Here is a 26,881-nt window from a genome sequence, read left to right as displayed (position 1 = left end):
TTCCAGTAAGGCAGGTGCCTGAAGTCGCATGCGCGGGTCATCGCTCATGCAGACTTCGGCCATCTGTCGATACCAATCCGGAATGTTCACTTCGGGACCGAGTATCAAGGTTCGACCCTGGGCTTCCGGCTCGTCTTCTTGCAGTGCCAGAGCCCACAGAACCATACCTAGCTGGTAAAGATCCGATTTGACGCCAATGTACATCGTAATGCGCTGGCTGCTCTCGATAAGCGGTGTCGCTTCCGGAGGCTCCCATCCTACTGGGCACCCTCTTCGGTTGATGTCAATGATTTTAGCATCGCCATATCCATCTATAACGATGTTTGACAAGGTAAAGTCGCCCTGTACAAATCCGGATTCATGGATGTCAGATAATCCCTCCACGATTTGTCGCGCCCATCTCTCTCTTGTCTTCCACGGCAGACCATAATCGCCATCTTTGCAATGCTCGTATATAACATCGATCAGAGCTCCTTGGTCTGCATAGTTGATAAGGAGTCCCTTCACGTGTTGATCATCATCGTCCACCACAACACCGTAAAAGTGAATGACATTGCGTGAAAATCGTAATGCGTTAAGGGCGTTGATCTCATAAAGAAACTCGTCTATAGTGTCAGGGCTTGGGATTTCCTTCTTAATGAGTGTGTGGCCATTAACATTGACTTTGTAGACAAATCCAGACATGTGTGATTCAAATACAATATCCCTCTCTCGAATGCGACGGCATCCTAGGTGCTTGATCTGAGCAACAGTTGGGTATTGGATGATTTCCTGGCAGCTGTTAGCTTTGCTCGTGTTGGTTCCTCAATGTTCACCTACATTTCCATCCTCAACTACGTGAACGTGAAGCCTGCCGTCAGTGGTCTGAAGCTTCAGATTTGTTACAGTGTCGTAAAACTGAATATCTCGCAAGCTTTCCCGGATGGCCTCGTAAATCTTTGCGCTTTTCTCTCGTTGGAAGTGCGTGTGGATTAGATCCATCTCCAATGAATTTGGGGGTGCATCTCGGTAATCCAGAGAGATTGTTACACGCCGCCAAAGATGATCACGTTCACGATACGTGACAAAGAACTTCTCCCGCCTTGATCGATCACGGAAGTGCATGCTGAGATTCAAGATCCAAGTCTTTTCGAGCTCCTCATGGATGAGGGCTTCATACTGCGATGCTGATATGGAATGAGTATCTGCAGTAGAGAGGCTGTCCTGTACTGGACAGTCGTCGGCAAGTGTAACATCGTCATCCCGGTGCAAAGACTCTGTGGTTGAGTCTTGGGAAGATACATCTGCCACGTTATTGACGGATATTGAAGGAACAAATCGTGGGGTTTCTTCCAGGGGGGAAGCAAGAAAACTCGGGGCGCTAAGACGGGGGTTGATTGCGGGTTGGGCTGATGAACTCCGTGCTCTATTAGAGCGCCTGTCCATAGACACGGCTCGTCTTTCGTCTGGTGTTGGTTGGACCGGTGATAAATTAGTCCTTCTTTCTGATATTTGTCGTTTAAACGTCTGCGATCGAGGTAATCCTGGCACAACCCTTCGAGACATTCGACTGATCAGCCCGCCCTTATTGGTGTCAGTTGATTCGTCTTCATGCTGAATATCTTTGGGTTGCTCTACAGGTTTTGACAGAGCTCCGCTCCCATTCTGCCTGCCAAAGAGCTTTCGAAAGAACCCCTGGGGACCGGATACTGCCGTTGGTGTGTGAAGTGGTTGCGATGGCTCGGACGGTATGACGCCGGCCTGAGCCATGGCCGCGACAATGCGACTGTATACTTGTTTCTGGTTTCAAGCACAACAATTGGTGTCGGTATCAAGCCAAGTTGGTGTGTCAGAAACGGTAATGGTTCGATTGTTACTTAGTGACGGCAGCACAATATTAAGTCGGTGTCCGGTAACGCATGCACCACGCTGTATCGTTTCACAACGTGTGCTCGTTATAGAAACAAAGGGCTTTTAGGAAAGATATGGGAAAACAGCTACCATGTAGATAGGAGACGTCGATGAAATGGCAACGGTGAAATATGCCAGCCAGTAACAAGCATCAAATGTGAAAAACCACCAAGTACACCAAGAAATGATTCCAGTTCGTCAATGAAGGATGAGGATTCAAGACCAGAAAAGCAAGATGAGAAATTTCTCAATGCTTGGCCCATACAAAAGCAAGCCAGAAAAGAAAGTTGTTGCTGCAGTCGGTATATCTGCCCCGGGGAGGCTGGGATAATGCAACGGTCGGTGAGAAGCGGGTCTTCTGGATGAGCGGTCGAACACACGGGTAGCGAAGCCGGAGGTGTAATTAGTATCAGTGCGTTGGAACCTTTAAAGCATTGGGAAATTATCGTGATGCGTGAGTAAGAATTTGCCGGGTAAGATGTAGTAAAAAAAGCCTGAGGCAGCAGAAGATGGTTCAGATGGAGTTGCGATGGACGCCCTGTTGATATTCAATGGACAGTAACAATGAGGTCTAAAGCCTAAAACGGGCACGCAGCGGCGGCAATAGTGGTGGATGTGGACTCTGACTGGACATGTGTGTGTGTGGGCTGAGTGGATAGTTGGCTTTTAGTCGCGGCGGGACGACACGGGGACGGGCGGAGCGGGCGGAGGAGGCGCTGGCTGGCTGGCTTCTGACGTTTGGTTTAGCACCCAGTTAGGCCTTGATTGCTTTGGGCCTCTTTAGGAGCCTGAGCCACACTACCACCTGTACAGAACATCCGTCACGGCGTGTGATTCCTTTTGTACGGGCCAAGCTTGTGTCTTGATGACGCTCTGGCCGGACCGCCCTATGAAGGGGCTGGATGCAATCAACTGCGACACATGCCATGTGTGCGACTGCTCACTTCACTTCACGCTGCAAAGTAAAGCAAAGCCACCACTGCCCAAACCCAGATGTCAGCACAGGGCTGTGGTGGTACTTTGCCCCAGACTTACCGGGGACTATCAGGGGTCGTTGCTTGACTTGACGACGTTTGTACATGGCTTTTTCAACGTGGGCGTCGTAACGATGGCCCCCCATTCATCCCACCATACTGGAACTTTCATCATCAATCTCCAAAAGTAGATAGCCAAACGACCCTGCTAGGCGAGCATTGTCTTCCATGGCAAGCAAGTTGTGTTCTCGCCTGGCTGGTCTGCGACTCGTAGTGTCATCCTCTCGAGAGAGATACGGTGACGGTGGACGGCTCGTTGGTGGGGAACGATCGATGAGTTGGCCCCTTTCAGATGCCCTTGTCTCGTCCCATTCCATCGACGCTAGACACGAGTTTGCGTTTACTTCAGCGCAGGGGAAGGCGGTGATGCATCGTTAGGTTAGGCACGGAGAGTGTGAGTGTCCTGGTCAGGCTTCAAGCCTCGAACTGTGAGCGGATCGGACATCCAAATAATTGGCACTGGTTTATCTGGTGATGTGAAAGAGTGAGAGTGCACGGTTCAATTATGTTTTAGAGTTGGTGCCGTATACCAAATGTGCAAAGTCTGTATCACGCGGATGGAGACAAATTTGCATTTTACGATTCCCAGACAATAATTGTTTACCTGCTATTGCCTGCCTACTACCTAAGGTACCTTGCTACGAAATAAACTGGCCATGTGAAAAGGAAGGTGCAGTGCAAAAAGGCAACATGCAAAAAGAAGGCGCAGGGATGAAATTGCATATCCAAAGCTCCTTCTGCGTTAAAATATGGCAGTTTACCTAGACATCCACTTCCGCATTCTAAACCCACCTGATCAAAACTGGCTTCGTCATGATCCATCATCGCCTGTCAAGCGAGTCCCCTGCTCAAAACAGAGATCGTGACAGCTTCACTGTACACCTAGTCCCTCGGCTGCAATTTACAACCACACCATTGGTAACTAAGGGTCGGGTCATCCCAGGGACTAACCGAGTATTACATCCGAGAACTACACATTTTGGCATTGGCTCAAAGGAAAGCGCATGCGTGTCTTGCCGAAGAATGCATTGATGAACGTGCGTCATTTTGCTGCTGACTTTCAAACTCGCACGAGAAGACGCATAATAGTCCAATGCATACGCCATCATCATAAGCACCACGAAAGGGCTGACCGGTCGCACACCGCAATAACTGTTTGACAACTCCTGCCTGCGGTGGTATCCATTGCGAGATGGACGTTCTAGGCCTCTAATTCAAGGCGGGCAATGGCTAGCTGGGTTTGGTTTGCGAATGGCATATGTCAAGCAAACTTGAATGCTAAGTAGAACAGCGAGTTCGAGGCACTGCATGCGATGCATTGTACAAGAAGGTGTTTGGACATCCAAACTTGAGGTCGTATTGTACAGCCAGCAAGCACTCGAACAGCGTGCAGCGCAGAAGAGCAATTGTCGTATCAAACTCCAGTATGGACCCCTGCACGATTCGCCAACGAGGACACGATGCGTAATATCACCAGTCCAGCAGACCGTTCCATCAACCAATTACACTGTCATGAAGATATCCAATGCGACTTTGCTCTCTTCCATTCCGGATCCTCCAAACCGCGCACACCATCAGGCACCTGCCCCAGGAAGGAAATACCTAAGCTTACCCATTTGCGTGGTTTGTCAAACTTTCAACTTTCTTCTCTCTCGTCTCAATCATTAAAAGGGTCACGTCACACAGGGACTGGAGATGCTTTCAGCTTTACGCGAACTGAGGCCCAATCCACCAGCCAAGATCCCCAAAGAGCCTCGCGTGGGGTCAGGCATTAGTGCAGCACAGCAGCATCAATCAGAATGGCCCGCTGGGGCAATTCTTGAGTGAGGCTACCTAGTCTTGACAGGTTGTCGGTTCGCCATGCAAGCAATGGGGCCGCGACACACTCCCGGTACATATGCATATGTACGAACGGCCTTCCAGATTTCTTGAGACCTTCGGTTGGGTGCCAACTGGCCCTTGCAAGGTGGCTGCCCCGGCAGATTTGTCTCGGATCGCTTACTTTAGTCGATCCTACGAAGTACGGCGTCTTCTTTTTGTTGTGACGCTTGAGATAGTGTCAAAGGCTATGATGACGAGAAAGACAAAGATAAACTTTCAGACTGCAGCGCGATTGTTGTTCTTTGTTTGGCCAAATGTCTATTAATACACGGCTAGGCTCGTGCCGTGCCTGGGCCCGTCGATCCCGCGCCGCCATAGACCGAGAACTTAGAAGCGGATCTTAAAGGGCAATGTCTTGGCCATCGAGGAAAGGCATAATCAAGTCACTCGGAAGGGTCCAGGTCCGGAAGCAAACAGTCCAGGATCTAGGAAGACAGCCTTTTATTTTTGCCCCGACCCATTGGTTCAACGGTCAGCCGATAATAGGATTATGGCACAGCATGTTGGAACCCTCCAAGTAGCCTACATTGCAAGCTGCAACCACATTGCAGGCCTCGAACTACACCTCTCAAACATAATAGATATTACCCACGTGCTGTTACTGGCATAAACGAGGCTTATGAGGGTCATGGTACTAACTATGTTCAAACTTGAGCCAAATGATTTGACAGTTCACAAAACAACAACCCAAATAGTAAAGTAGGATGACGTATGTCGCTTTCATACATGTAAATTATACATGGAGGCGTCAACTACACGCTGCCTTATGCCCCCAAACAAACCACTAATGCATGCTTCTAATAGTACAATGTCCACATATTGGTAATAACAAGAGTAGGAGTCTTTATATCGTTCATCTAATTTCTCACCCCATGCCCAAACGCCTCTCAAATCATGCCTTACAGCTGTCCTCACACCAGTTCTTTTTGATCTAGTGCAAGGCAGCAGCTGCGTAGCTACAGTGTATCAACGAGAACGCTGTGCGCATCTCATGATTAGTCCTCCTCTTCAGCAGGCTCGGCATCACTCTTCTTTTGCTGAGCCTTCCACTCGCAAATCTTGCACTTGTTGGCCTGCTCCTTATCAATGTTGGGGAAAACAAGATCGAAGACTTCAGGGTACCAAGCCACGGCATGGCCCTCAAGGCCCTCCTTGATGTTCTATAAGTAGTTGTTAGCAATATTTCCATTGAAATTTGAAATGATTGGAATAAACATGCCTCAGGAAGCTCTAGCCAATCGGACATGTTGTCCTTGGGGAAAATGATGGTCTTGCAGCCAGCGCGTCGAGCAGCGACGGTCTTTTCGCGAAGACCGCCGATGCGCAACACCTTTCCGGTGAGTGTGATCTCACCAGTCATGGCAACTGTAGGGTTGACAGGAGCATCAAGAGCAAGTGAAAGGAGCGAAGTGGTCATGGTAATACCAGCAGATGGGCCATCCTTGGAGACAGCTCCATCGGGGACGTGGAGATGCATCTTAGCCTTGTCGAAGAAATGGTTGTCAGGGAATTGCTTGACCATAAAGGACTTGGCAAAAGAGTAGGCGATGGTAGTGGATTCCTTCATGACGTTCTTAAGGTTACCAGTAATCTCAAGGTGAGGCCGTGTAGAGGGCCGGAGAGGGGCTTGAAGAATGGACTCGATGTACATGGCAGCACCACCCATTTGCGTCCAGGCGAGACCCATGGAAACACCAGGAGGACTGACCTCGTAGAGACGGTCAGAGGTGAAGACAGGTGGGCCGACGTAGTCAGTCAGGTTATCCTTGCCAATAACAACGTGAACAGAGTCAGGAACCTTGAGAGCCTTGCGAGGCTTCTCCGTAGCGGCGCCAGTCTCGTTCGAGCTGGACCCCTTAGCCTCCTTGCCTTCTGCGGTAGCCTCCACCTTGCTCTTCTTCTCGGCCTCCTCAAGAGCAGATTTGCCTTCCTCGGTGAGAGCCTCCTCTTCAGGTAGAACCTCCTCGCCAAGCTCTTGGACGATCTTGAGGGCAGACTTTCGGTATACCTTCTCAATCTGCTTCTTGAGGTTTCGGACACCGGACTCACGGCAGTATGACTTGATGAGTTCTTCAACAGCCTCCTCGCTCAAAGTGACATCGGCGTTTTGAAGTCCAGCAGTCTCCTTGGCAGCAGGAGCAAGATAGCGTTGAGCAATGGCCATCTTCTCGTCGGCGACGTAGCCTGAAAGGGTGATGAGCTCCATTCGATCCAAAAGAGGGCGAGGGATAGTGTCTGTCATGTTGGCAGTGCAGACGAACAGAACCTTGGACAGGTCCACGGGCACATCCATGTAGTGATCCAAGAAGGAGCTGTTCTGTTCAGGGTCGAGTAACTCGAGCAGAGCAGATGAGGGATCACCCTGGTAACCTCTGCCAATCTTGTCGATCTCATCGATCAGGATCAGGGGGTTCTCAGTCTGGCACTTCTTCAAAGCCTGAATCATACGACCAGGTAGGGCACCAACGTAGGTTCTTCGGTGACCCTTGATCTCAGCGACGTCAGTGAGGCCACCGACACTGAATCGGTAGTATTCTCGGTTGAGAGCACGAGCAATAGATTTTCCAATACTTGTCTTACCCACACCAGGAGGCCCGACAAAGCAGAGGATCTTACCCTCAACAGTGCCTCGAAGCTTGCCAACGGCGATGAACTCTAAAATGCGGTCCTTGACATCCTTCAGACCGTGGTGATCTTCATCCAGGATCTTGACAGCGTGAGGAATGCCAAAGTTCTCGGCACTCCTCCTGCCCCAGGGGATTTGGGTGAGCCAATCGAGATAGTTTCTTGTCACGTTGAACTCGGAGGCAGCGGTTTCAAGATGAGCAAGCTTGTTAAGCTCCTCATCAAAGACTTTGCGTACAGCTTCAGGCATGGCAAGGCTGTTTGCCTTTTCCTTGAACTTTTCGACAAGCTTATCTTTGCCGTCAGACTCAAGGCCAAGTTCACGGCGGATACCCTTCATTTGCTCCATAAGCCAGTACTCTCGCTGTCTCTTGCTAATCTTATTCTCCACATCCTTGCTAATCTTGGACTGCAGCTGGGCGTTCATAAGCTCTTTCTTGAGTACCACGAGAGCCTTTTGCATTCTCTCCTCAACATTTAAGCATCCAAGGACTTCTTGAAGCTCCTTCTGCTCGCCTGAAGACACAGCAGCAGCAAAATCGGCCAGCTTGGCGGGTTCTGACGTAACGTTTCCGGTAGACTGGCTCATAGAAAAGGTAGAAATTTGGTCTCGGAACAGATTGTTCATTGTGGCAACCTCCTTGAAAACGTTGACAATCTCATTGGTGACAGCACGAATAACGGGGCTCTTGGGGTCGTAGGGCTCATCGACGAGGTTCTCAACGTTGACCAAGCTAACAGGGTATCTCTTGAGGAATGATGTTGGCTCGTACTTCTCAGCAACCTGATCAGGCTTCTTCTCAACGGCACTCTCCTCGAAGCTGGCGACAACATCCCCCTTCTTCTCGGGTGTAGCTTCCTCTTCAGCAGGCTTCTGGGGAATCGGTTCCGGCACAGGTTCGGCCTTGGTTTCGGTCTTGGAGTCGGTCTTCTTAGCAGTGTCTTGGCCACCAGGTGGTAGCAGACTAGACAGCTTGATACGGCGGTGGGGGTACAGAATGGCAGTCAAAGCACCTTCTTGGCCATGGATAGGGAAGGCACTTGTGATTTGAGCGAAAACACCAACGTCGTAGACGTCTTCAGGGTTTCGAATCACATCCTCATCCTCGTTCTCATCCTTGAACAAGAAAGCTCCAACATATGGCTGACCACGCTTGATCGATTCGGTGATTGCATTTGCCACCTCGGGATCCTTAATGGTAATAGCCTTATAGAAACCGGGGAAAAGCGGCCTTCGGGCGATGGGAATCGCTAGAACCTGAGGATAGACCTCAGGCACTACAGGTTTCTGGAGAGCTTTCTCAGAAGAAGGCTTACGGCCGCGGCGGCTTCCATCACCGCCAGAGTTATCACCACCTGATCCTGAGCCAGCACCTCCTGCGGCGCTACCTGCCTTCCCGTCCTGCGATTGACTACCGCCGTCGTTTTTGCCAGACCCTGGTGAGTCAGGGCCTGGGTTCTTCGACTCGGCCAATATCGTTCCATCGGCTTCCTTGCGCTTGTTCTCGACGTTCGCCTTGGCCTCCTCCTCGGACAAGGGTTCGGTCAAAGGCTCAATGGCAGACTCGAAGAAGCCCTTATCACTGTTATCCTTTTCTTTCGCGACTCGGGCGGATGTTGAAAAAGCTGCAGCGACTAACCGCGGCTGGATAGCGGGGAGCCGGCGGCCGCAGATGTGATGGTTGCGATAGGCGGGAGAAGAAGCCCATCGGGCAGCGGCGACTTCGGAAGAGGCTCGTGTTGCATGGACGAGAGAGCGCTCGAGAATGAGGCGTCCCGAGTGTCGTGAACGAGGAATCATGGTGGGTGATGCGCTATGATGCGATGCTGTGAAGCGAGTACGGAGCTGGAGCTGGGATTGGAGTAGGAAGGAGGTAGAAGCTCCCCGCGGTGGGCAGCTAGCTAGCTTGTAATGAAACAATCGACAATTAGGGAAGAGGAATTATGTGTAAAAAAGGAGAGAGAAGAATGGGATGAGAAGCTCTATCAGACGCAGTCGGCAAGGTTAGTGTAGGCCGCAATTGTCCGCATCACCAGTGCAGTTTTGGTGGAGGCGACTTAATAATCTAAATGTATGTCTATGGCGACGTCGGACTAGCCTACCACTGGACGACATCATCCAAAATTTCGAGAAAGCAGTTTCTAAAACGTTCCGCGCTAACTTCTATACCTTAGTCAGCCAACAGTCAACCCCACTCTCGGTTTAAGTTATCAGATTAGTATTATCGAGCTCGTGTGCCTCGTTATTTATCATACTCACTAAATTAATATTCGAAATTTCAGTAGGACTGCTGTACATCTTGATGCTGAGTTTTGTAGTTTCTAAGTTGCCTGGTGAACGTTGCTCGATATCATCATGAGATACATTAGGACTTGCTTTCAGCATGACGAGCATAACCATGTCATAGATATCTCCCTACCTACTAGGAGTTCAAAATTATGAATATAGTAGACCGGAAGATACCGACCAGCCTTAACAAAAGTTTCTAGCACATTGGCATATCTTGTAACCCGAGGCCTCTTGTACATTTCTGAAATCAAGACTTTGACTACCTCATCATCAGTGCCCACATGGTGGTCAAGATATATGCATGTTACAGTAGACTGCTCTTAATATGTTAGAGACCATAAAACAGCAGTTTGACTGGTATGCAGAACCAATTTTGTATTGTAGAGAAAAGCATTGGGCGTTGGTAGCTTCTACTGTTCGATTTCTGCTTTATGTGAGTCACAGCCATGGCTGGCTTAGATCTCATACAATTCATTCTCTAATCATCCCAAACAGCTGCCTTTGCCTTTTCGGTCTCTTCCTGTCTCTTTCTTTCCTCCTCTCGCTCTTGTTCCCTCTTCTTCTTTTCCTGCTCACGCACGCTCCTCTGGTACGCCTTTTGTTCCTCCGTCTGCTTGGGTGCCTTGAGGCCCAATCCCGCAACTATCATGCGGCGGGCAACAGCATCGGTCTTCTCTGGTCGCTTGTCTGGATCAGTTCCAGCTCGAGGGCCAGGGCCAGGGCCACTTGACATGGATGTCCAGGACAAATCACCGACGGGCGACATGGGCGTCGGAGGAGGAGGAGCAGGCGTAACGGTGGGTGTGGGCTTGTTTGACTCGTCCTCGGCTCCGGACTCAGAATCTGAGTCGGAGTCCTCCCATGAGTCTGCGACGACCTTCTTTGCGTTTTTCTTCTTGGTTGCGGGCTTTTTAGAAGCCTGTGCCGGTGCTTCCTTTGTCTTGATAGACAAATTCTTGATCGAGGTAGTCATGTCTTGGTCTTGTGACATGGTTGATGCTTGCTGAAGTGCCTCGAGCTGTTGGGATACGGCGTGATGGTATAAAGACAGTATCAAGAACTATAAATTATTCCAGCCGTTTAAGTGATGAAATGATTAAACTCAATGAGACTTGAACGGGTTTATGAAGCTTAATGAGCAAATAGTGCAGTTGGGCAATGTTAATTGTTGCCAAGGTTGTCATTGCGGAGAAGTGTAGGGTAGGCGCGGCTGTCGATCGTCAGTCTAGTTAGTGGTTTATCTCTAGCTACAAAGGTAAAAAGGCACTTGTTGCTTGCTTAGTTGGTCACTCCTTCCGTCGGACCAACGAGTATCACATTTGACGTGCTATGTGGATGTACAAAAGCTGTGCGTAAATCAGGATGACAGAAGACGGCTCGACGGTTGAACGGAAGAGACGGAACCAGAATTAAGCTGAAATCTCAAGCACAGCTATCAGATTAGATATGTCTACGCACAGGAACATGTACCTTCACTTATAACGTTTCTCAAATCATCTCGGCCATGAATCGAACTCATTTAATGGGGAAAACAAAGCTTCGTGCGTCGAGAATTTGCGGCAGAGCCGCTGGTATCATTGTCATTTCTCAATCTGGTGTGTCAACAGCAACGCTCTCAACTTTTTATAACCACTCGCTGAGATGCTTGTCTTGTTGCCCTTTCTCTCCTTCTTGACAACTTCAAATGCAGCGAGTATTCCTATGCCTTGCGCAGTGTTGGCGTGAGAGAACTCATGCCTTGCACACGACAATAAAAAAACAAACCCAACTTTGACTCCGTGTATAAGTCATCTTCTTTTTTTGAAGGCAGACTCTCGATCTTGTTTTCATCGACAGTGGTATCTTCTCCCCCAAAACATCCATCATGTCCCAAAAAAATCCATCTCAATCGGCAACCAGGGGTATTCTTCGTTTTTTTCTTTTTGGTCTCAGCTCTTCGTTACATGACTGGGTATAAGGAGTGGACGTCAAGTCATCAAAAGAGAACCGTCAATCCCGCATAAACAAGGAAAGAATTCAGCATAAACAAACAATAAGACACTCAAACATAAATCAGGTAAAACAAACATGGCAAGACGTAAACCGACCGATGCACAAGTCGACGTTCCAGGGTATTTTTACGCCAGGGTATATCCAGCCGGGGGTATTTGCATGTGGAGGTTCTAACACGGGGGAATCTAACGGAAAGGCCCAATAGGGGCGGGGTATCCTGAATTCATTGAATGAGAAGTAGAAGGGCGCCCGCTGTCGCCGGACGCGCGGGTGCTGTGGCGAGGCGTGACGTCGCCGGGTTGAGGGATGGACAGTTTGTTATCCATGTGCGTACCGAATGTTCGAGGAGCCCAAGGATCATCGTTATCGGGGAGGTTCACGCCACTGTCGTTCCAAGGGTTTCTGTCGGCGTTGAAGCTGCGAGTCGATTCGATTGAGATGAGTGATGATTTGGAGACATTGCTGGAGCCCTTGAAGAAGTTGCTGTTGCCAGAATGAGAGCTGTTCTTTCTGCGGTCCAAGAAAGAAGAGATCGACGTCATACTGCCGGGCTTCCTGAGACGGTCAAGAATGCTGCTTCGCTCACGAGCGACCTCGTCACCGAAACCAGTCTTGATGGGAGAATCGGCAGCTACAGGAGCAGGGGCATGCTGCAGGAGCTTGGAGTCAAAATACTGCAGGGAATCTTCGAACGAGTCCGACTTGGGACGAGGCAGAGCGCCTTTAACGACACTGATCTCGGCCCCTGATGTTGCGAATTGAGACTGCACAAAGTCCATAGCATCGCGGAGACCACCGGCGTTGTTGCGGGTGAAGCCCCAAAGAAGAGTGATGGTGGGCTTACCATCCTCAGTAAGCTCGTCAGTGTTCTGCTGAACGCTGAGATCGACCTCATGCTGGCTCTTCAGCTTGGGAACAAGGTCGTGGACGAACTCGGGAGACTCGAGGAACTTGATCAACTCGGGGGTTCTGGCCAGGACAAGCTCGTGCTTATCAGGAACCATACCCAGGAACTCGTCGACACAGTGGGGGACCTGCCACTGAGGACCGTTGACAGTTACCTCATCACTGGCCTGTTCAGTACTAGGGAAGTTGATCTTGCAGTTGTACTTCTGCTCCAGGCCATCGATTTCGGGGAGTCTGGCAATGAGCTGGCGATGGTAGAGACGGTCGACACTGACAATCTGAGAGGTGTACTCGGAATCCTGACCATTGACATTAGCATCGAAGTAGCAGAGCTCTTGTACAATAACACTTACAGCACGATCAACCATCTCCAGAATTTCATTCTTGACAGCGTCCAAGTTCTGGGCATTGCGCGCAGGTGTGCGGCAGATAACATTGTCGACCTTGATGTCGTCATCTTCCCGACCCATGCCTCCTGTGGCGGAACGTCAGCAGAAGATTCGTGATTAAGCAAAGGCGAAGCCTACCTCGATCCATAGCATTGGAAAACTTGACGAAGACTGAATGCTTCTTCATGATGCGTTGAATGTGCTGGCCACCAATACCGATAATGCGCTTGTGGTACTGATCAGGTACGTGGAATGAAATAGATGCAGGCATCTCTTGTTCGACAAGGGTAAGACCTTGCTTCATAGAGTCATATGCAGCTGCCATGACATCAATATTGAAATTATACTCATTGAACCCGTCAAAGATGATCTGGACGTTGCTTTGTCCCATAATCTTGTTGATCTTGCCGTTCTTCTTACCACTGACAAACTCTTTGTGCTCATTGGCGAGCTCAATCTTGACACGAATTTGGTATTGGGACTGCGACACAAATTTCATCTCTGAAATAACTTGAAGAGCCGACTTTACGGCGTCATCAGAGCCAGTGATAGCAAAGTTGAGCCTGTCGAACGAAATATCGGCATCAGAGTTAGCACAGATATCAACGAGCATGCTCCTCATGTCACGAGGACCAGGAAACTGCCTAGCGTCGGCATGCTGAATGTACCAGCCCGCACTGTAGAACTGTCCAGCCTATGGAGAAATGTTAGTTGAGAAATGACATTCGAGTTTCAATAAACATACCAGCGACATGATCTCCCGAACAGTCCGCTCGACATGGAGGCCCTCGCTACCTTGAACACGAACCATGTTGCGCTGAGTGGCCAAGGAAGGAAACAAGATGAAAGTACCATTGGCTTCCAGAATCTTGCGAACCTTGTCCAGGCGACCAAGGAGAATACTGTCAATCTTAGCAGCGGGAATTGTAACGTCCTTAACGTAAAGTCTGATGCGTTGAACAGTCTCGTGGAGCTTCTGCTTGGCGAGTTCGATGGCCTGAGGGGTTTCACCAGTGATCAAGATATCACTGGGATCGCGACGGGTCGCATTTGGGGGGCAGTAACGGTACATCGCAGAGAACGGAGGTGGGAAGTAGATGGCAGTTCCAGTGGACGATTCGATGAGCTTGATGTTCTTACGATGACGACCACAGACAAGTTGATGGCAGGAAACATCAAGTTTTGTCATATCGACGATACGACCGAGCTGCAAAAAAAGTTAGGGGTCACATATCGAACACAGTTGAGCGGGAGTAGGTACCAGAGTATCGATTTGGATCAAGACACGGGCCTTTGCATGCTCAGATGATAGAATGTCACCGTAGATGGCAACTCTCCATCGTTGATCCATACGCAGTTCAGCATCACCAGTCATGCCATCAACAACAGGGGTTAATTTGGGACCGAGAAGAAAAATATCAACACCGCAGTATTTCGAGATATAGTCGAGGTGATTGGTAACATCAGTCTTGAGCAAGCCGGCATTGAGGTCACAAACAAGATGGCCATCAATGTCAATTGTAGTACAGCGCTGCGAGATGTGTTAAATTGGACTTTCAAATTACAACAGCAATGATCTGGAGCAGCACCTGGGGAACGTACAAGAGAAATGGGGGTATCATTCAGGATTGTCTCTCGGCTCTTGTGGACCAGCTCTGGAGAACCCGAGAGACAGACAGTAGCGACCTGTTGGCCTTTGCCATTCTTGGGCATTGTCGACAGAACATAGGCATCAACAGGAAGAGGCCCGTTGGTGAGGTCCTGGCACATTGTGTGCAGGGTGTTGAGGTTCTGAACATGAATAGGCAGCTGGTGGATCTGGACGTCGTCCGGCGCGTCCTCGGGGTGTGTCCATCGCAGGACAGCATCAGTGGTCGCGTGAAGAATATCCTCAGTATCGGGGCCCGCAAGATCGGAAGCGAATGGAATATTGAACGAGTAAAGAATGGTAGTGTCGGCGGCTTGAGGTGAAGCCATGGGCTGACCGGGTTGAGCGGCGTTCTTGGGATGATTGAGAGCGTTCATGGGCATATTGGGACGGCCCATACTGAAATTGGGTGTCATTCTTTCCGGCCAGTGACGCATATTTGCCAACTTATTCATGATGGGGGAGCGAGAAGATTGCGTCGGGGTATCGTCGTCGTCGTCCGGATCGTGGGCGGCGACGGTCGGCCAAGGTGGAGGAGGTTGGACCTGGACGGAAGAGGACGCCGGGAGTGGAGAAAGACCAAGCCAGAGAAGAATACAAAGATGAGATGCGATGCGAGATTCGAAAGAGACGGGAAAATAGAAAAAGGGTATCGTATCGAAGAAGCTGGGGCAATAAATGGCTGGAGGGGAGGGGACAAGAGGAAGACGGAAGACGGAAGACGGAAAGAGTGATGGATGTTATTTCTGAGCTCTTTCCACGTCTGACGAAGGAGGGAAAGAGAGGTTAGGTTATGTCGACTGAAAGGTAGTAGTAAGGTGAGGTGAGGGAAGGGGAGGATGAGAGCGGAGCCCTGGGTTGGCGTAAAATGTGAAGTCAGCAGAGAGTCCTGTCCTATTCTATCCTGTCTTGTCTTGTCTTGTCCACTCCTCTTGGGCTAGAGGTGATGGGAAGGTACTAAGGTACCTAAGGGCGGGAGCAGATGGTACCTCTTACGCGGTACTTGTTCAGGCCAGACCAAGGTCAAGGAAGGGTCGACGAGGCAGGTACAGCTGTTCAGTGCATGCAGTACCTCAGTACTAACTAAGCCTATAAGCCCACCGTAACTTGCCTGAGCATGAGCTGGGGGAGAGTCAAAAGAGGGCCGCCCCAGCCTGAGCTAACGTCCCAATATCGAACATCAACTCAATTCAATTCGGTTTTACGATGCAACAGCAGAAGCCGGAAATTAAAAAGAGGGCAAAAGTCAGGATGAACTGAAACCGGTACTTAAAATGAGTAAAGCATTAATATTACAGCATATCAAGCATCCCGAAGCAATTTGTTGTTTTGATAAAAAAAGCCCCCCGGGAATGGTGGTCACTCATGGTCCAGGGCTTTGATAAGAAAAGCCACAGCGAACAACGATCCCTGACTGACCTGGAACCTAGAGAAGTTTCAATGGCGCAGATCATTGACCACTGCCAACCTCGAGGAACTCAACTCAGACAGATACTAGTCTAGATAACCTGCCCTTCGGCCTCTTTTCCCCGTGGCTGTATGTATAACTCAGTCGTCATAACTATCCATCCTTGCCAATGACGATATGCTGGATTAACAGAGCCACAACATTCAGCCATGGTCTGTCAGCCCTCGGCGGCTTGTTTCGATGCCCTAAGAAGGGCATGGATGTTTTCTGGGTGGTGGAGACCATCAGCCCAGGCTAAGAGGAGCCTCCTGCAGACCACAGTATCATCGTGGTCTATCCAACAGGCATAGAGAGTTTCTTCCGCGGAACGCTATGCACAACCGGCGGCTGCGTTCCAAAGGCTTTATTAGTGGGAAGCTCGAGGGCTTCGGCAAAGCATAGAAAAGCCCCCGAAGCGTTCTTATGGCGGAAATCAGTCAAGGGATAGAGCATGAATACTCGACACATCACTCTATTCACTGACTGTCTCAAGTACCGTTGCCTCGAACACTAACACTGACGAAACTTGGACACAGGGCCACCTTGCTGCATGAGGATGGGGTCGCCTCGGCCAGCCAGTTCCTGTGCAAGTCTCTGTGTTTGTTTGCCAGAGCATGTATCAGAAACATGTACTTTATCATCACGACTTCCCGAGCCAGCGAAATCTTTTACCAAGCTGTGACTGCAGTGCCTGTAGTTACCCAGAGAAAATACTCCAACGCATCAGCCGTCAAGTTGTATTTTGCTGCGGTGTGCTCTTGACTAACATTTAGGCCAAGCTTCGATCACACGGCGTCCCCACATACGACAGGGCCCTCCTCTGGTGTCTGTGTGACTTGTCCGAGGGCGAGCAAGGGAGTTGATTCGAGGGTAGTACCATGCAAGCCGGCTTCTCACCAAGAGCCCGGCACAGGCTCAGCCACTAGGGACTCGTCATTGAATATTAACAGCTCTTGGGATCTCAGGGTCTGCAGAATGGAAAGGTGCAGACTGCTAAAGGGAAACAAGGTAATAGGCATGCTACAGTCTCAACTCTTACATTGCAACATCGCGAACTCCTGCACTTCACAAGGGAGCTGGCATTCTTGTCGTTGTAGGTGGCGTTACAAGTCTGGACTCCTGCGTATGTGCATGTCGCGTATGCACATTCATCCTTGCATCTTCGCTGATTGCTTCAGTTTCCTCCTCAAATTTCAGTGGCTTACTTCGTCTGGAGTACCATCACGAGCCACGCCACTCGTCCTCGCTGACTGGCCTTGCCAGATGATAACTTCGAAGCTTCTAATCATTGCCAAGACAACATGTTATTGCTACTACTTAGCCCTATCCGCACCTAGTCAAACAGCAGATACTAGCTGAGAGTACAATAGGGTACGTCGCTAGCAGCGGTTGATATCTGACGAAAACTCCATTTTGTCTTGGGCACTGACTCGACAGCCGTGCTCGAGCTGCAACAGTGAGACTTGCCGGTCCTCTTGTCTCAAATAATCATATTCGTACGCTTACCTCGTGACATTTGCACTGGCCCTTCAAAGGTCTTTGCATAACATGAGTGGCCAGAGACTGGTACTCGGCCTTTCAGCTACCCATGAATTTTGCAAAGTCCCCAGAGCATGCCACGACAGCATGTTTAATACGACTTATAACGGCATATCGATGGTGCCTGATGAAGCTTATCAGTATGACCATATCTATGTACATAATCCCTGGGCACAATATTTCTCCATTAAACCAGATGGGTTAGTTCTTGGTTTTGAAGTGCTTGATAAAAGTATAAACGGCCTTCGTTTTTAGTCATTTTCTGTTTCGCACCAATCGCTCCGCGGTTAGTCCATCATGATTTTTTGTCTATTGAACGCATAGCTAGGTAACTTTAAAGTATTCTTTATTGGAGGTTCTCTTTTGGAGTTTGCCTCTGTTAGAAGAAAAGCAGCCGTTGCATTTCGAGTAGACGATGCGTACGTATAGCAGACGAACCCTGCAGAAAAATATTGCCGTAAGTTTCATCGCTAACAACCAGATGAATTGAGTTCGTATGTTATGTGGCATGCCTGAATATTCCTACAGCTCATTTTTGATAATATGACATTGTTTCTTGATTTTTATGGCTAAAATAAGAAGAAAAAAGTATCAAAAACAAATATCATTCACTCGACTAATTATATATGGATGGAACTCGTACGTCATTAATTATATGTAAGCAGCGCTGAATTGATTCAATGCCTTTCTTTTTTAACTATATCGTCACTCTTCTTAGAACAGCTCAGCGGTAAACCTCCCTCCTCGCATCATCAGCATAGACAATCTCTTGAGTTGCTCCACGCGGTTGCTCAATAAAAGCAATCTCCTCTCCACCTCGCATCTGTTGATTGTAGTACCGCTCCACAGGCCGCGTGCTGTACTCTTGTCTGACAACCCCTTGTTCCACAGGCAAGGCACCGTATTCTCGCCCGTACGGCTGTGCGGCTTCGCGGCGGTTCTCCGGGTGGACACTGGGCGCATATTGACGTACGGGTACCTCGGGTCGCACACTCTGCAGTCGTCCATAGTCCCGGGCGACTTCATAGCGGACAGGCTCCGCAGGTCGCACGCTGGGCGGCCTTGTAATGTATTCCATCGTCCCGTTTTCCAAACGACGTCGTTCTGGAGGTGCCATCACTTCAACAAAATCCCCTGGGTGGCCCAATGGCCGTGACGGCTGTTCATGCGGCCGCTGATCTCTATAATCTTGCGGGATGTACTCGGGCTGTGTAACAACTCGTCTAGGCATATACGACGGTGACCGTCTGCGATAGACTGCACCACCTTCATCATATGTCTCCGCCCCTTGAGGCCTTCGAGGCGCCGCCCGTTCGTAAATAACCTCAGGTTCCCCAGATCGAGCATGGGGCGCAGCAGACTGCCGAATAATCGTCGGACGAGGTGGCTCGATATACTCACGCCCGAAGGCATCTACGATGATCCGAGTAGGCGGCGGTCGATGAGGTGTCATAAATACATCGCCGTCTCCCCTTAACGTGGACGGAGACGCTTCATGCCCTCCCGAGTAGGGCCACGACGGGCGTTGTTGGTAAGTGTCGTGGGGATGAACTTGAGGACCGGCCGTTCCGCCAACTGACTGTCTCTGATGGTGAGCTGGAACAAGCGGAGACTGCTCAACGGCATATGATCCTCCTTGAACATATCGATCGTCGGCATACTCTCGCCTGTAGACAGTACCTCCGGGAACAGCAGTGCTCGCTGCACGTTGGGAAGGAAAGCCTACTCTTTCATAACTTATTGGCATTCGGTCATCTCTTTCTTGGCGAATGTGTGGAAACTCCGGTAGATATTGAGCAGGGTGCGGCTCGTAACGGATTTCTTCGTAGCCAGGTTCATCTGGTTGCTGTTGAGTGTACCTTTGACGCTTATTTGGGCGGATGTAGGATGGAGCATTCAAGGGAGATGGGGAACGGGGTTCTGGCTTGATATAAGGGGTTGGTTCAGCCTCTGGTGCTTGCCTGTCAGCCTTTCTCTTTTTCTTCTTTGTCTTCCTCTTTTCTTTTTCTGAAGCTGGTCCACCTTGGGGCGAACTTTCAGGACTGGTCACAGCAATTGGTTCATTTCTGAGAGCAGCAATTTGGGCGGGAGTACCCGTGGACGAAGCTGAGGTGACTTCAGGAGCCAGGGGCCGTCGCCTGGCATTCGCTAATGGCGAAGTGTGGGCATCGTGAGAGGACCTGGCGTTGATTCTCCTCAACGGAGAGGGGGGACGGCTGTCAATATACTGTTCACGGGGCGGCTGCTGAGCAGATCCATAATTGCCCCTGTGCCTATCAATATCCAGATTACTCGGACTTTGCCCAGCACTTGCATCCTGCCTAGGACCAGTCTTGTCTTCAATATAAGCCGTAAGGCCCGGAACCTGCCCAGGCCGTGTGGTACTGTCGGCGCCAAAGCTACCAGCGAAGGCTGCTGGATTCGAATATGGTTGAGGCTGGGGACGGTTCCGCGCTTCAGGATGAATTTGTTCAGCATCAGTCGGTCGGTTTTGCAAAATGGCATTGCTGTGGTAGTTCATCGGTGGTCGCGGCTCCGAAGCTGGTACCTGTGCCTCTTCGGATTCGTTACGAACGCGGGAAGTCAGAACGGAGGATGGCGTATTGTGCTGAGACGAGTAGAAAGTGTTGTCATCGAAAGAGTCACTTGCATTATCGGGGTTAGTAGCATCAGCAGCAGCAGAAACAGTAGTGTCAGGCACCGTGGTACTCTGAACGCGTGTCAAGGCTTCGGACAAAACCTGACTAAGATCGAATTCAACAACAGGTTCTCCTTGAACTGCGCTCTTGGTGGTAGCCTTTTTTTGCTCAACCTCATCTTTCAAAACACGTTCCAGCTTCTGTCTCTGCAATCGCAACTCTGCTTTAACTAGGTCGTCAGACTTCTCTAGAAAGATGGGGTCAATCTTGGTCGACCCTGTTCCGTATGGTTTGGTGTTCTTTGCGCTGCTACTGGAAGCAGAGGCAGAAACGCCAACCTGCTGTCGCTTATCTGATTGATTGTTTGACGCGCCATGTGAACTCGAGATATCTATCGGTCGAGCAGAAGAAGACTTTGTAGATGCATTGAGGTTAGAAGGTTTGATGGTAGGATGTTGACCAGAAAGAATGGCATCCCGCAAGCGCACGATCTTCTCGTACTGCTCAATCTGGTAGCGCTGGTTATCAGCTAAGCCAGACAGCTCATTCTTGCTTATAAGAGTCCCTCGAGCGGTAACCTCTTGTGCCATGACGGCAGCACGTGTAGGATAGCCTACACGTCGCGATACCAAATGATACCAAATGAAGAAGCAAGAAAAAAGGGATCAACACCGCGTTAGCTTGGATGATCTCTGGAAATAAGACAACCCGACACAACTCCACGCTAGACACAACACAATGTAACAGAGAAAATACTCCGGTCAGGTGCACAGCAATGGTACGGTTGTTGATCAAAAAGTGCTGTACAAGAAAGCTTAGGTATGTGCAGGATGATGATGGAATGGTTTTAAAGAATGAGCTTAGAAGCGACAGTACCTTGGACGGCGCATTGACTCGACGCGGCAAGCAAATAATTAGGCGGTGTAGCTGGCAGAATCCGTAGGTACCTAACCTTAGCAGTGGACACTCGATCACTAACATCAAGCAGCACTCAAAGCTACTAAGTACTTCACCTGCAAAGGATCACTCCCAAGTCTTATTCTAAAAATCCATGAAAGTCGTGTTCGGAGATTCATCTGATAGCGACTTGCACGCTATTAAATCGACCCCATTGTTCATCCCTCTGAAAGTCTATACCGCAAATACCAGTGAGAGTCGGTGGTGTCAAAGCCGTAACTGTAGAACACAAACTAATCCTTGTGTTGGGTCTGGTCGCATGAACCGTATCATGGACATCCTATAGATACAAGAAGATCAATCGTTATGGGGAGACGAGATTACTTGTAGAGCCTTATTATTGTGTATGTCTTATGTGAAGGGTGGGGTTATCAAATAATACAAGACTCGCCAGAGGGTTATGGATCAATATAACTTGCTTCCTTTTCCAATGATTAACTCTACAAATGAAGGCTGTTTGGCCACACGCACATGTTTAGAATGGATATTCAATTCGATAAAGTAATCGTTTACGTATTCTAGTGCAGTTATGGCAAGGTTGCTGTGCTGGTATTGAGCATCCAAACTTCCAGCCCCGTTTAGAGACAGGCCCGTAATCGGAGTTCGGAACACGACATGTACTGATTGCTGTGCATTATTCAGCCATGCACACCGTAAGAGTCATTGGCCAAGCGTAACGTATCAACACATAGGTACAGATCGATTGAGACAAAGTGCTGTGCTGTAGTTAGACCATCAATTGCCCATTAGCCTTGCCTTTAGCCCCAGATCGCCATTGCCGACGAAATCTATTTAAACTAATCTTTCATTTCTCCGATCGCCATTCGATGTACCAATTACGACCACGTTTTCCCGCATTATCATCCCTCAAGCGTCTATCTAAACCTTCACCACCTGCTTCTCCTTTATTGTTCAACTCAAATTCGACACCTCGCAATCTTCACCCCGCAAAATACAACCCCAGTTTCAACATCCAGGCTTATTCCAAGTTCAGCATGGGCAGCACTCAGGACATGACCCCGGTCAAGCCGGTCCTATTCTTGTTAGACTCTTCAATTTCTCCCTTCATGACGTCGTAGCTAACTTTAATACAGCGATATTGACAACTGCCTCTACCCAAGAAGTAAGCTTCAGCAAAAATAGATACCCACAACAGCGTCAATCTAACAGTGCGCATAGGTTCCAAGGTCCATGACTTGATGGCTGATCTCATTGACGAGTACTTCTCAAAACATCTGGAGCTTCCTTGGGACGAAGCCGTGAAGCTGCACAAGGAGTATTACACCAGCTATGGCCTAGCCATCGAAGGACTCGTGCGACACCATCAGATTGATCCGCTCGATTACAACGCGAAAGTGGATGACGCCCTACCCCTCGAAGGCATCATCAAGCCCAATCCCGAGCTGCGTGAGCTCCTTGAGGATATTGACAAGTCCAAGGTTACCGTGTGGCTTTTCACAAACGCCTATGTAAACCATGGAAAGCGAGTGGTTCGTCTCTTGGGCATTGAGGACATCTTTGACGGCCTCACTTACTGTAACTATGCGGAGCAACCCATGCTCTGCAAGCCTGACCCCCGCATGTATGAGAAGGCCATGCGCGAGGCGGGTATTGAGCGAGTGGAGGATTGTTACTTTGTTGGTAAGTTTCGCCGTTTCTCTATTACAACCTTGTCTAACTTTTATAGATGACTCCGGCTTGAATTGCGAAAAGGCAAAGGAATTCGGCTGGACTGCAGCCCACCTTGTGGAAGAAGGAGTGCCTGCTCCCAAGACTCCAGTTTCGCAATACCAGATCCAGCACTTGCGAGAACTGCGCAACATCTATCCCCAGTTCTTCAAGTCTACATCCAACTAGAGCATATTTAGAATTTGAGTCAGGCGTCCTTTACTAGCCATATGGTATCTTGTATGGGATTATGGGATAGAGGACTAGACGGTGGCGTTCAAGGCGCTCACTAGGTTGAGATACCTTTGTATTAGAGATTTTTAACAGATGCATATCAAAAGCTCGTGTAAACAAACTGAACTACGTCGTTTCTGCCAGTTTTCCGAACTCCGTAACTCCGCGCTGTAGATCGACAAATAGTTCAAAGCTGTGATCAAGGTCTTCGGATACTGCGAATCACACCGTCCAGTTCGGCCAGTATCTGATCTTTCTCCTTGATCGCTTCTTGGCGTTGAGCTTCGGCGATCTTAAGATCTTCTTCGAGCTCCTTGATGTATCTCTCCTGATCCATCTCACTGTTGTCCAAGCCAGGGAGGGACGAAATAAGCACCTCGATCTGCTGCTCCTTGACAATGAGATCCTGAGATAGCTCTACCATACCAGCACGGAACTCGTCTGGAGGGAGGGAATCGACTGATTACTAGTTAGTGGCTAGATCTTCACAGGGGAAGCCGTGGCTGCGTACCCTCTTTCGGGATATCTTTGACTTCGCGGATTTTGTCATTTGGATTGAGGATTTCAAGGTCGTGTCGCTTGTTTACATAGTGAAGACATGCGACAAACTGTTGCGCGAGCTACAGAACGAACAACTCAGCAAAATAGCATCAAGAAAGAAGGGCTTAATACAAACCTGATCTACAGCGTCTTGAAGCTGTGTTAAGCGGTCACCCATGATCAGTATTGTTGAGCTCTTGAGCTCTATTAAACAAAGCCTCTGTAACAAGAAGATGGTCCTAACCTTCACTCACTGACTGGCTTAGAGGAATGAATGCCTGTCACGTGGAGATATAACGGAAGTCGGGCAATCAACAATCCGCCGGGAGATTTTTGGGGACAGCTAGCTCCATCGCGCCGGGGTCTAGGGGTTCCTTGCCTTAGGGAAGTGAACACCGTTGTCTCTGGCAAACTATGACATGATTGGCACGGCATGGTCCAAGTGGCAGCAACACCACATATGTTTGTTCTCTCTCAAGTTTGTTCTCTCTCAAACTTCACTTCGCTTTTCATGCGCTTTCCTCTCGTCTTTTTCTTCTTAAGCCCAAGTTAAAACAAGATCCTTTATTACATTCTTTATTTATCTCATCGATTGACTTTTTACAATGTCTGCTCCCCCTCCTCAGCCCGGCCCTCAGCCTGGGCCTGGCCAGATTCCCATGCCTCAGCCTGGACAGCGACCAACACCCGAGCAAATCCAGGCAATGCAGCGCCAACTTGCTATCGACGCCGAGAAGAATGGCATGACTGTCCCGGAATTTATTGAACACATCAAGCGACAGGCCCAAGAACAAATGCGCATGCGAGCGCAACAGCAGCAGGGCGGCGATCATGGTCATGGTCACGATCACGATCACGATCATGATCACTCCCACCCGCACCCTCACCAACAGCAGCAGCAGGGTCGCTCTCAGCCCATCACTCCAGGACCTCCCAACCCCAAAGCCCTTGCTCTTGCGGCGTTCCTCCGTGGCCAGGATCTCAAGCCCAGGACTGTTATCATGAACGGCGAGCGAAAGGACATGTTCCGAGGTAGGTGTCAGCGTAGTGGTTGACATTCTTCAAAACTAACAACACGAAGTCAAGCGAGCCCTCCGAGCCCTCCAGTCCCCCGCCTATGAGAAGGCCCGCAAGAAGAACCCCCTTCTTCCCGAAATCACCGACCGAGCTTCTCTTGAGAACACCTTCAAGTTGCTGCCACTCAGCATGCTTGCGCTTCGAGTTTCCAAGATTGAGCCCCAAGCAGGCCCCAATGGAAAGAAGCCCAAGCGTGTCAAGGGTCAGTGGACTGTCAAGGTCGAACCGCAGCAGGAGGCACAAGACGACATGTACTATGCTTGGTTGTGGGAAGGCAGTCAGCTCAAGCGAAAGATCTATGCTGGTCTCGCACTCCTCGCCATTTTTGCTGTTGTCCTGTACCCTCTTTGGCCCCTGGTGTTGCGCCAAGGTGTATACTACCTAAGTTGGGGACTCTTGGGTCTCCTTGGACTGTTCTTCCTCATGGCCATCTTCCGTGTTATCCTTTTCTGCATCACATATTTCACCAACTCTCCTGGTCTTTGGCTCTTCCCCAATCTGTGGGAGGACGTTTCTTTCATGGACAGTTTCAGACCTGTCTGGGCTTGGCATGAGGTCAGTAAAATCATGATCCAAAGTGGAGTGACAAAAACTAACAAGAGTGTAGACCGAGAAAAAGAAGAAGAAGAAGAAGTCGACCGTGGCTGTCCCTGGAACCAGCGTTAACCCCGCCTTGGCAGGCGCCACCGGTCTTGCGCCCACCAGCGCAACGACAACAGGAACAGACACCCAGGTTAAGACTGGTGACGTACAGCAAAGGCACTATGAGGCACCCAGAGTCGAGGAACTTGAGGATGATGCTTAGGTGATGCAGCAGAGTGTGTCTTGATGTTGGCGTTTCTTGAAAGTTGTAATAGTAGCACAGTGTCTAGGATTCGGATCACAATGAAAAGAACGAGCGGGTTTTATGAGTACAAACATGGAAATATATGTTTGCAGTGAATGGTTCCTAATTTTTATATCTAAAAAATCACACCGAAGCACCTCGCCAGCCAGTATCCATCCTCAGAACAGCAATATCGAGTCGCCTCGTTCTCCTCTTCTCATTGCAAGAGAGTCTCTACAGTACTTTCAAAACGCATACCATCGAACCTTCCATGTTGGCGCAATTTCGACAATCTTTGTGTCGTCTTGGAAGCCTATTCATGGCTACAGTGCCAGGTGTTTCCAGAAGAAGGTTCCATCTTTGAGTTCGCCAGTTGGACTTAGACTATATTTTGGGATCTGGCCGAGCTCAATATAGCCCAGGTTCTTAAAAACTTCTCCTCCAAGGCTCCCGGTCTCAGTATCGAGAAGGAGAATAGTTCGTCCCCTCTTTGTAGCTTCGGTTTCGAGAGTAGACATGAGAGTCCTGGCAAAACCACGTCTGCGCCAGGCTTTCTGGACAAACAGCTTCTCGACGACGCCACGGAACGGGCCAGTTTCCGAAGAAGGCATGGAAAGCATGACAACGCCTACAACGTCGGGCCCTTTTGGGCGAACTCCGGGTTCTGTCTCATTGAGGAGTATAAAGATGAGCCGTTTCCCATCCGCAACTTCGGCGATGCGCTCTTTCCACCATGCAAGAAGCTTTTCATGAGACAGGGGCGGGAGGAATTCTGCGATGGTGCGATCGTGAGTGATACATGAGGCGTGAATGGCAGCGAGATATGGGATCAAGTGGCCGTGTTGACTTGGTGAGAAGATGGCCACTGTTCCTGACTTTGCCATTTCGGTGACTGTTCCCACTTCAGTCATATCGAAAATATTTGATTGATGGAGTGGGTGCTTGTGCAAAAGGTTGTGAGGGACAATATGGTTCACAAGAGCAGAGGTCGTCTCTCGGTGTACAAAGCTTTGTTGAATATTGCATCTGATGGTCCAGGGTTTGTTGCTTGTTAAATACTTTTACTTGGAACAGTCCAAGTATGTATTAATTGATATTACTCGGCTGGCAAGGAATCTGAAAAAGATTAGATTTGGGTTATCCGATGTAGGAGATCAAACTCCAAGCTAATAAACTGACCTTTAAACTACTAAGGTAGATAGGTACTCGTTCGAGGGTTGTAGAAGCGAGTGGGAGAGCTTTTAGGGTAGAAAGTTTTTAAAGGTTAAGAAAAGGTAGATGCAAGTTTAAGATGATGCC

General features: G+C 49.4%; 11 protein-coding genes across 11 annotated transcripts; 3 read left to right on the top strand and 8 right to left on the bottom strand.

The window, feature by feature from the left end:
• On the bottom strand, positions 1–1,749 carry FGSG_12887 (uncharacterized protein; the record flags this gene model as incomplete). The annotated part of the gene is made up of 2 exons (XM_011326522.1): positions 1–771; positions 886–1,749. Coding segments are annotated over 2 exons (1,635 nt in total), but the record flags the coding sequence as incomplete, so codon positions are not given.
• A 939-nt stretch (positions 1,750–2,688) lies between these two features.
• FGSG_12886 (uncharacterized protein) lies at positions 2,689–3,010 on the bottom strand (the record flags this gene model as incomplete). Its single annotated transcript, XM_011326521.1, has 2 exons — positions 2,689–2,777; positions 2,926–3,010. The coding sequence occupies 2 exons, from the start codon at positions 3,008–3,010 to the stop codon at positions 2,689–2,691; spliced, it is 174 nt and encodes a 57-aa protein (XP_011324823.1).
• A 2,790-nt stretch (positions 3,011–5,800) lies between these two features.
• Positions 5,801–9,231, bottom strand: FGSG_06183 (ATP-dependent protease La; the record flags this gene model as incomplete). The annotated part of the gene is made up of 2 exons (XM_011326520.1): positions 5,801–5,965; positions 6,136–9,231. 2 exons carry the CDS (start codon positions 9,229–9,231, stop codon positions 5,801–5,803), a joined length of 3,261 nt encoding a protein of 1,086 aa, XP_011324822.1.
• Positions 9,232–10,198: 967 nt separating this feature from the next.
• On the bottom strand, positions 10,199–10,693 carry FGSG_06182 (uncharacterized protein; the record flags this gene model as incomplete). The annotated part of the gene is made up of 1 exon (XM_011326519.1): positions 10,199–10,693. The coding sequence occupies one exon, from the start codon at positions 10,691–10,693 to the stop codon at positions 10,199–10,201; it is 495 nt and encodes a 164-aa protein (XP_011324821.1).
• A 1,204-nt stretch (positions 10,694–11,897) lies between these two features.
• FGSG_06181 (uncharacterized protein) lies at positions 11,898–15,110 on the bottom strand (the record flags this gene model as incomplete). The annotated part of the gene is made up of 6 exons (XM_011326518.1): positions 11,898–12,917; positions 12,972–13,093; positions 13,146–13,701; positions 13,753–14,214; positions 14,269–14,538; positions 14,610–15,110. The coding sequence occupies 6 exons, from the start codon at positions 15,108–15,110 to the stop codon at positions 11,898–11,900; spliced, it is 2,931 nt and encodes a 976-aa protein (XP_011324820.1).
• Positions 15,111–16,729: 1,619 nt separating this feature from the next.
• FGSG_12885 (uncharacterized protein) lies at positions 16,730–18,214 on the top strand (the record flags this gene model as incomplete). Its single annotated transcript, XM_011326517.1, is given in 9 exon segments — positions 16,730–16,839; positions 16,876–17,110; positions 17,118–17,225; positions 17,424–17,473; positions 17,638–17,841; positions 17,897–17,927; positions 17,966–18,060; positions 18,074–18,098; positions 18,170–18,214. Coding segments are annotated over 9 exon segments (903 nt in total).
• Positions 18,215–18,273: 59 nt separating this feature from the next.
• Positions 18,274–20,958, bottom strand: FGSG_06180 (uncharacterized protein). Its single transcript, XM_011326516.1, has one exon. It carries the CDS (start codon positions 20,868–20,870, stop codon positions 18,366–18,368), a length of 2,505 nt encoding a protein of 834 aa, XP_011324818.1. The 5' UTR covers positions 20,871–20,958; the 3' UTR covers positions 18,274–18,365.
• Positions 20,959–22,232: 1,274 nt separating this feature from the next.
• Positions 22,233–23,094, top strand: FGSG_06179 (uncharacterized protein; the record flags this gene model as incomplete). The annotated part of the gene is made up of 4 exons (XM_011326515.1): positions 22,233–22,279; positions 22,332–22,360; positions 22,417–22,878; positions 22,925–23,094. 4 exons carry the CDS (start codon positions 22,233–22,235, stop codon positions 23,092–23,094), a joined length of 708 nt encoding a protein of 235 aa, XP_011324817.1.
• Positions 23,095–23,338: 244 nt separating this feature from the next.
• FGSG_06178 (uncharacterized protein) lies at positions 23,339–23,857 on the bottom strand (the record flags this gene model as incomplete). The annotated part of the gene is made up of 3 exons (XM_011326514.1): positions 23,339–23,598; positions 23,651–23,759; positions 23,816–23,857. The coding sequence occupies 3 exons, from the start codon at positions 23,855–23,857 to the stop codon at positions 23,339–23,341; spliced, it is 411 nt and encodes a 136-aa protein (XP_011324816.1).
• A 304-nt stretch (positions 23,858–24,161) lies between these two features.
• On the top strand, positions 24,162–25,697 carry FGSG_06177 (uncharacterized protein). Its single transcript, XM_011326513.1, has 3 exons — positions 24,162–24,711; positions 24,761–25,311; positions 25,364–25,697. Exons 1-3 carry the CDS (start codon positions 24,285–24,287, stop codon positions 25,559–25,561), a joined length of 1,176 nt encoding a protein of 391 aa, XP_011324815.1. The 5' UTR covers positions 24,162–24,284; the 3' UTR covers positions 25,562–25,697.
• A 208-nt stretch (positions 25,698–25,905) lies between these two features.
• Positions 25,906–26,493, bottom strand: FGSG_06176 (uncharacterized protein; the record flags this gene model as incomplete). The annotated part of the gene is made up of 1 exon (XM_011326512.1): positions 25,906–26,493. The coding sequence occupies one exon, from the start codon at positions 26,491–26,493 to the stop codon at positions 25,906–25,908; it is 588 nt and encodes a 195-aa protein (XP_011324814.1).
• Positions 26,494–26,881: the final 388 nt, after the last annotated feature.

Source organism: Fusarium graminearum, chromosome 3 (assembly GCF_000240135.3).
Source record: "Fusarium graminearum PH-1 chromosome 3, whole genome shotgun sequence".
NCBI classification, from domain to species: domain Eukaryota; kingdom Fungi; phylum Ascomycota; class Sordariomycetes; order Hypocreales; family Nectriaceae; genus Fusarium; species Fusarium graminearum.
This window is presented reverse-complemented; position numbering and strand designations above follow the sequence as displayed.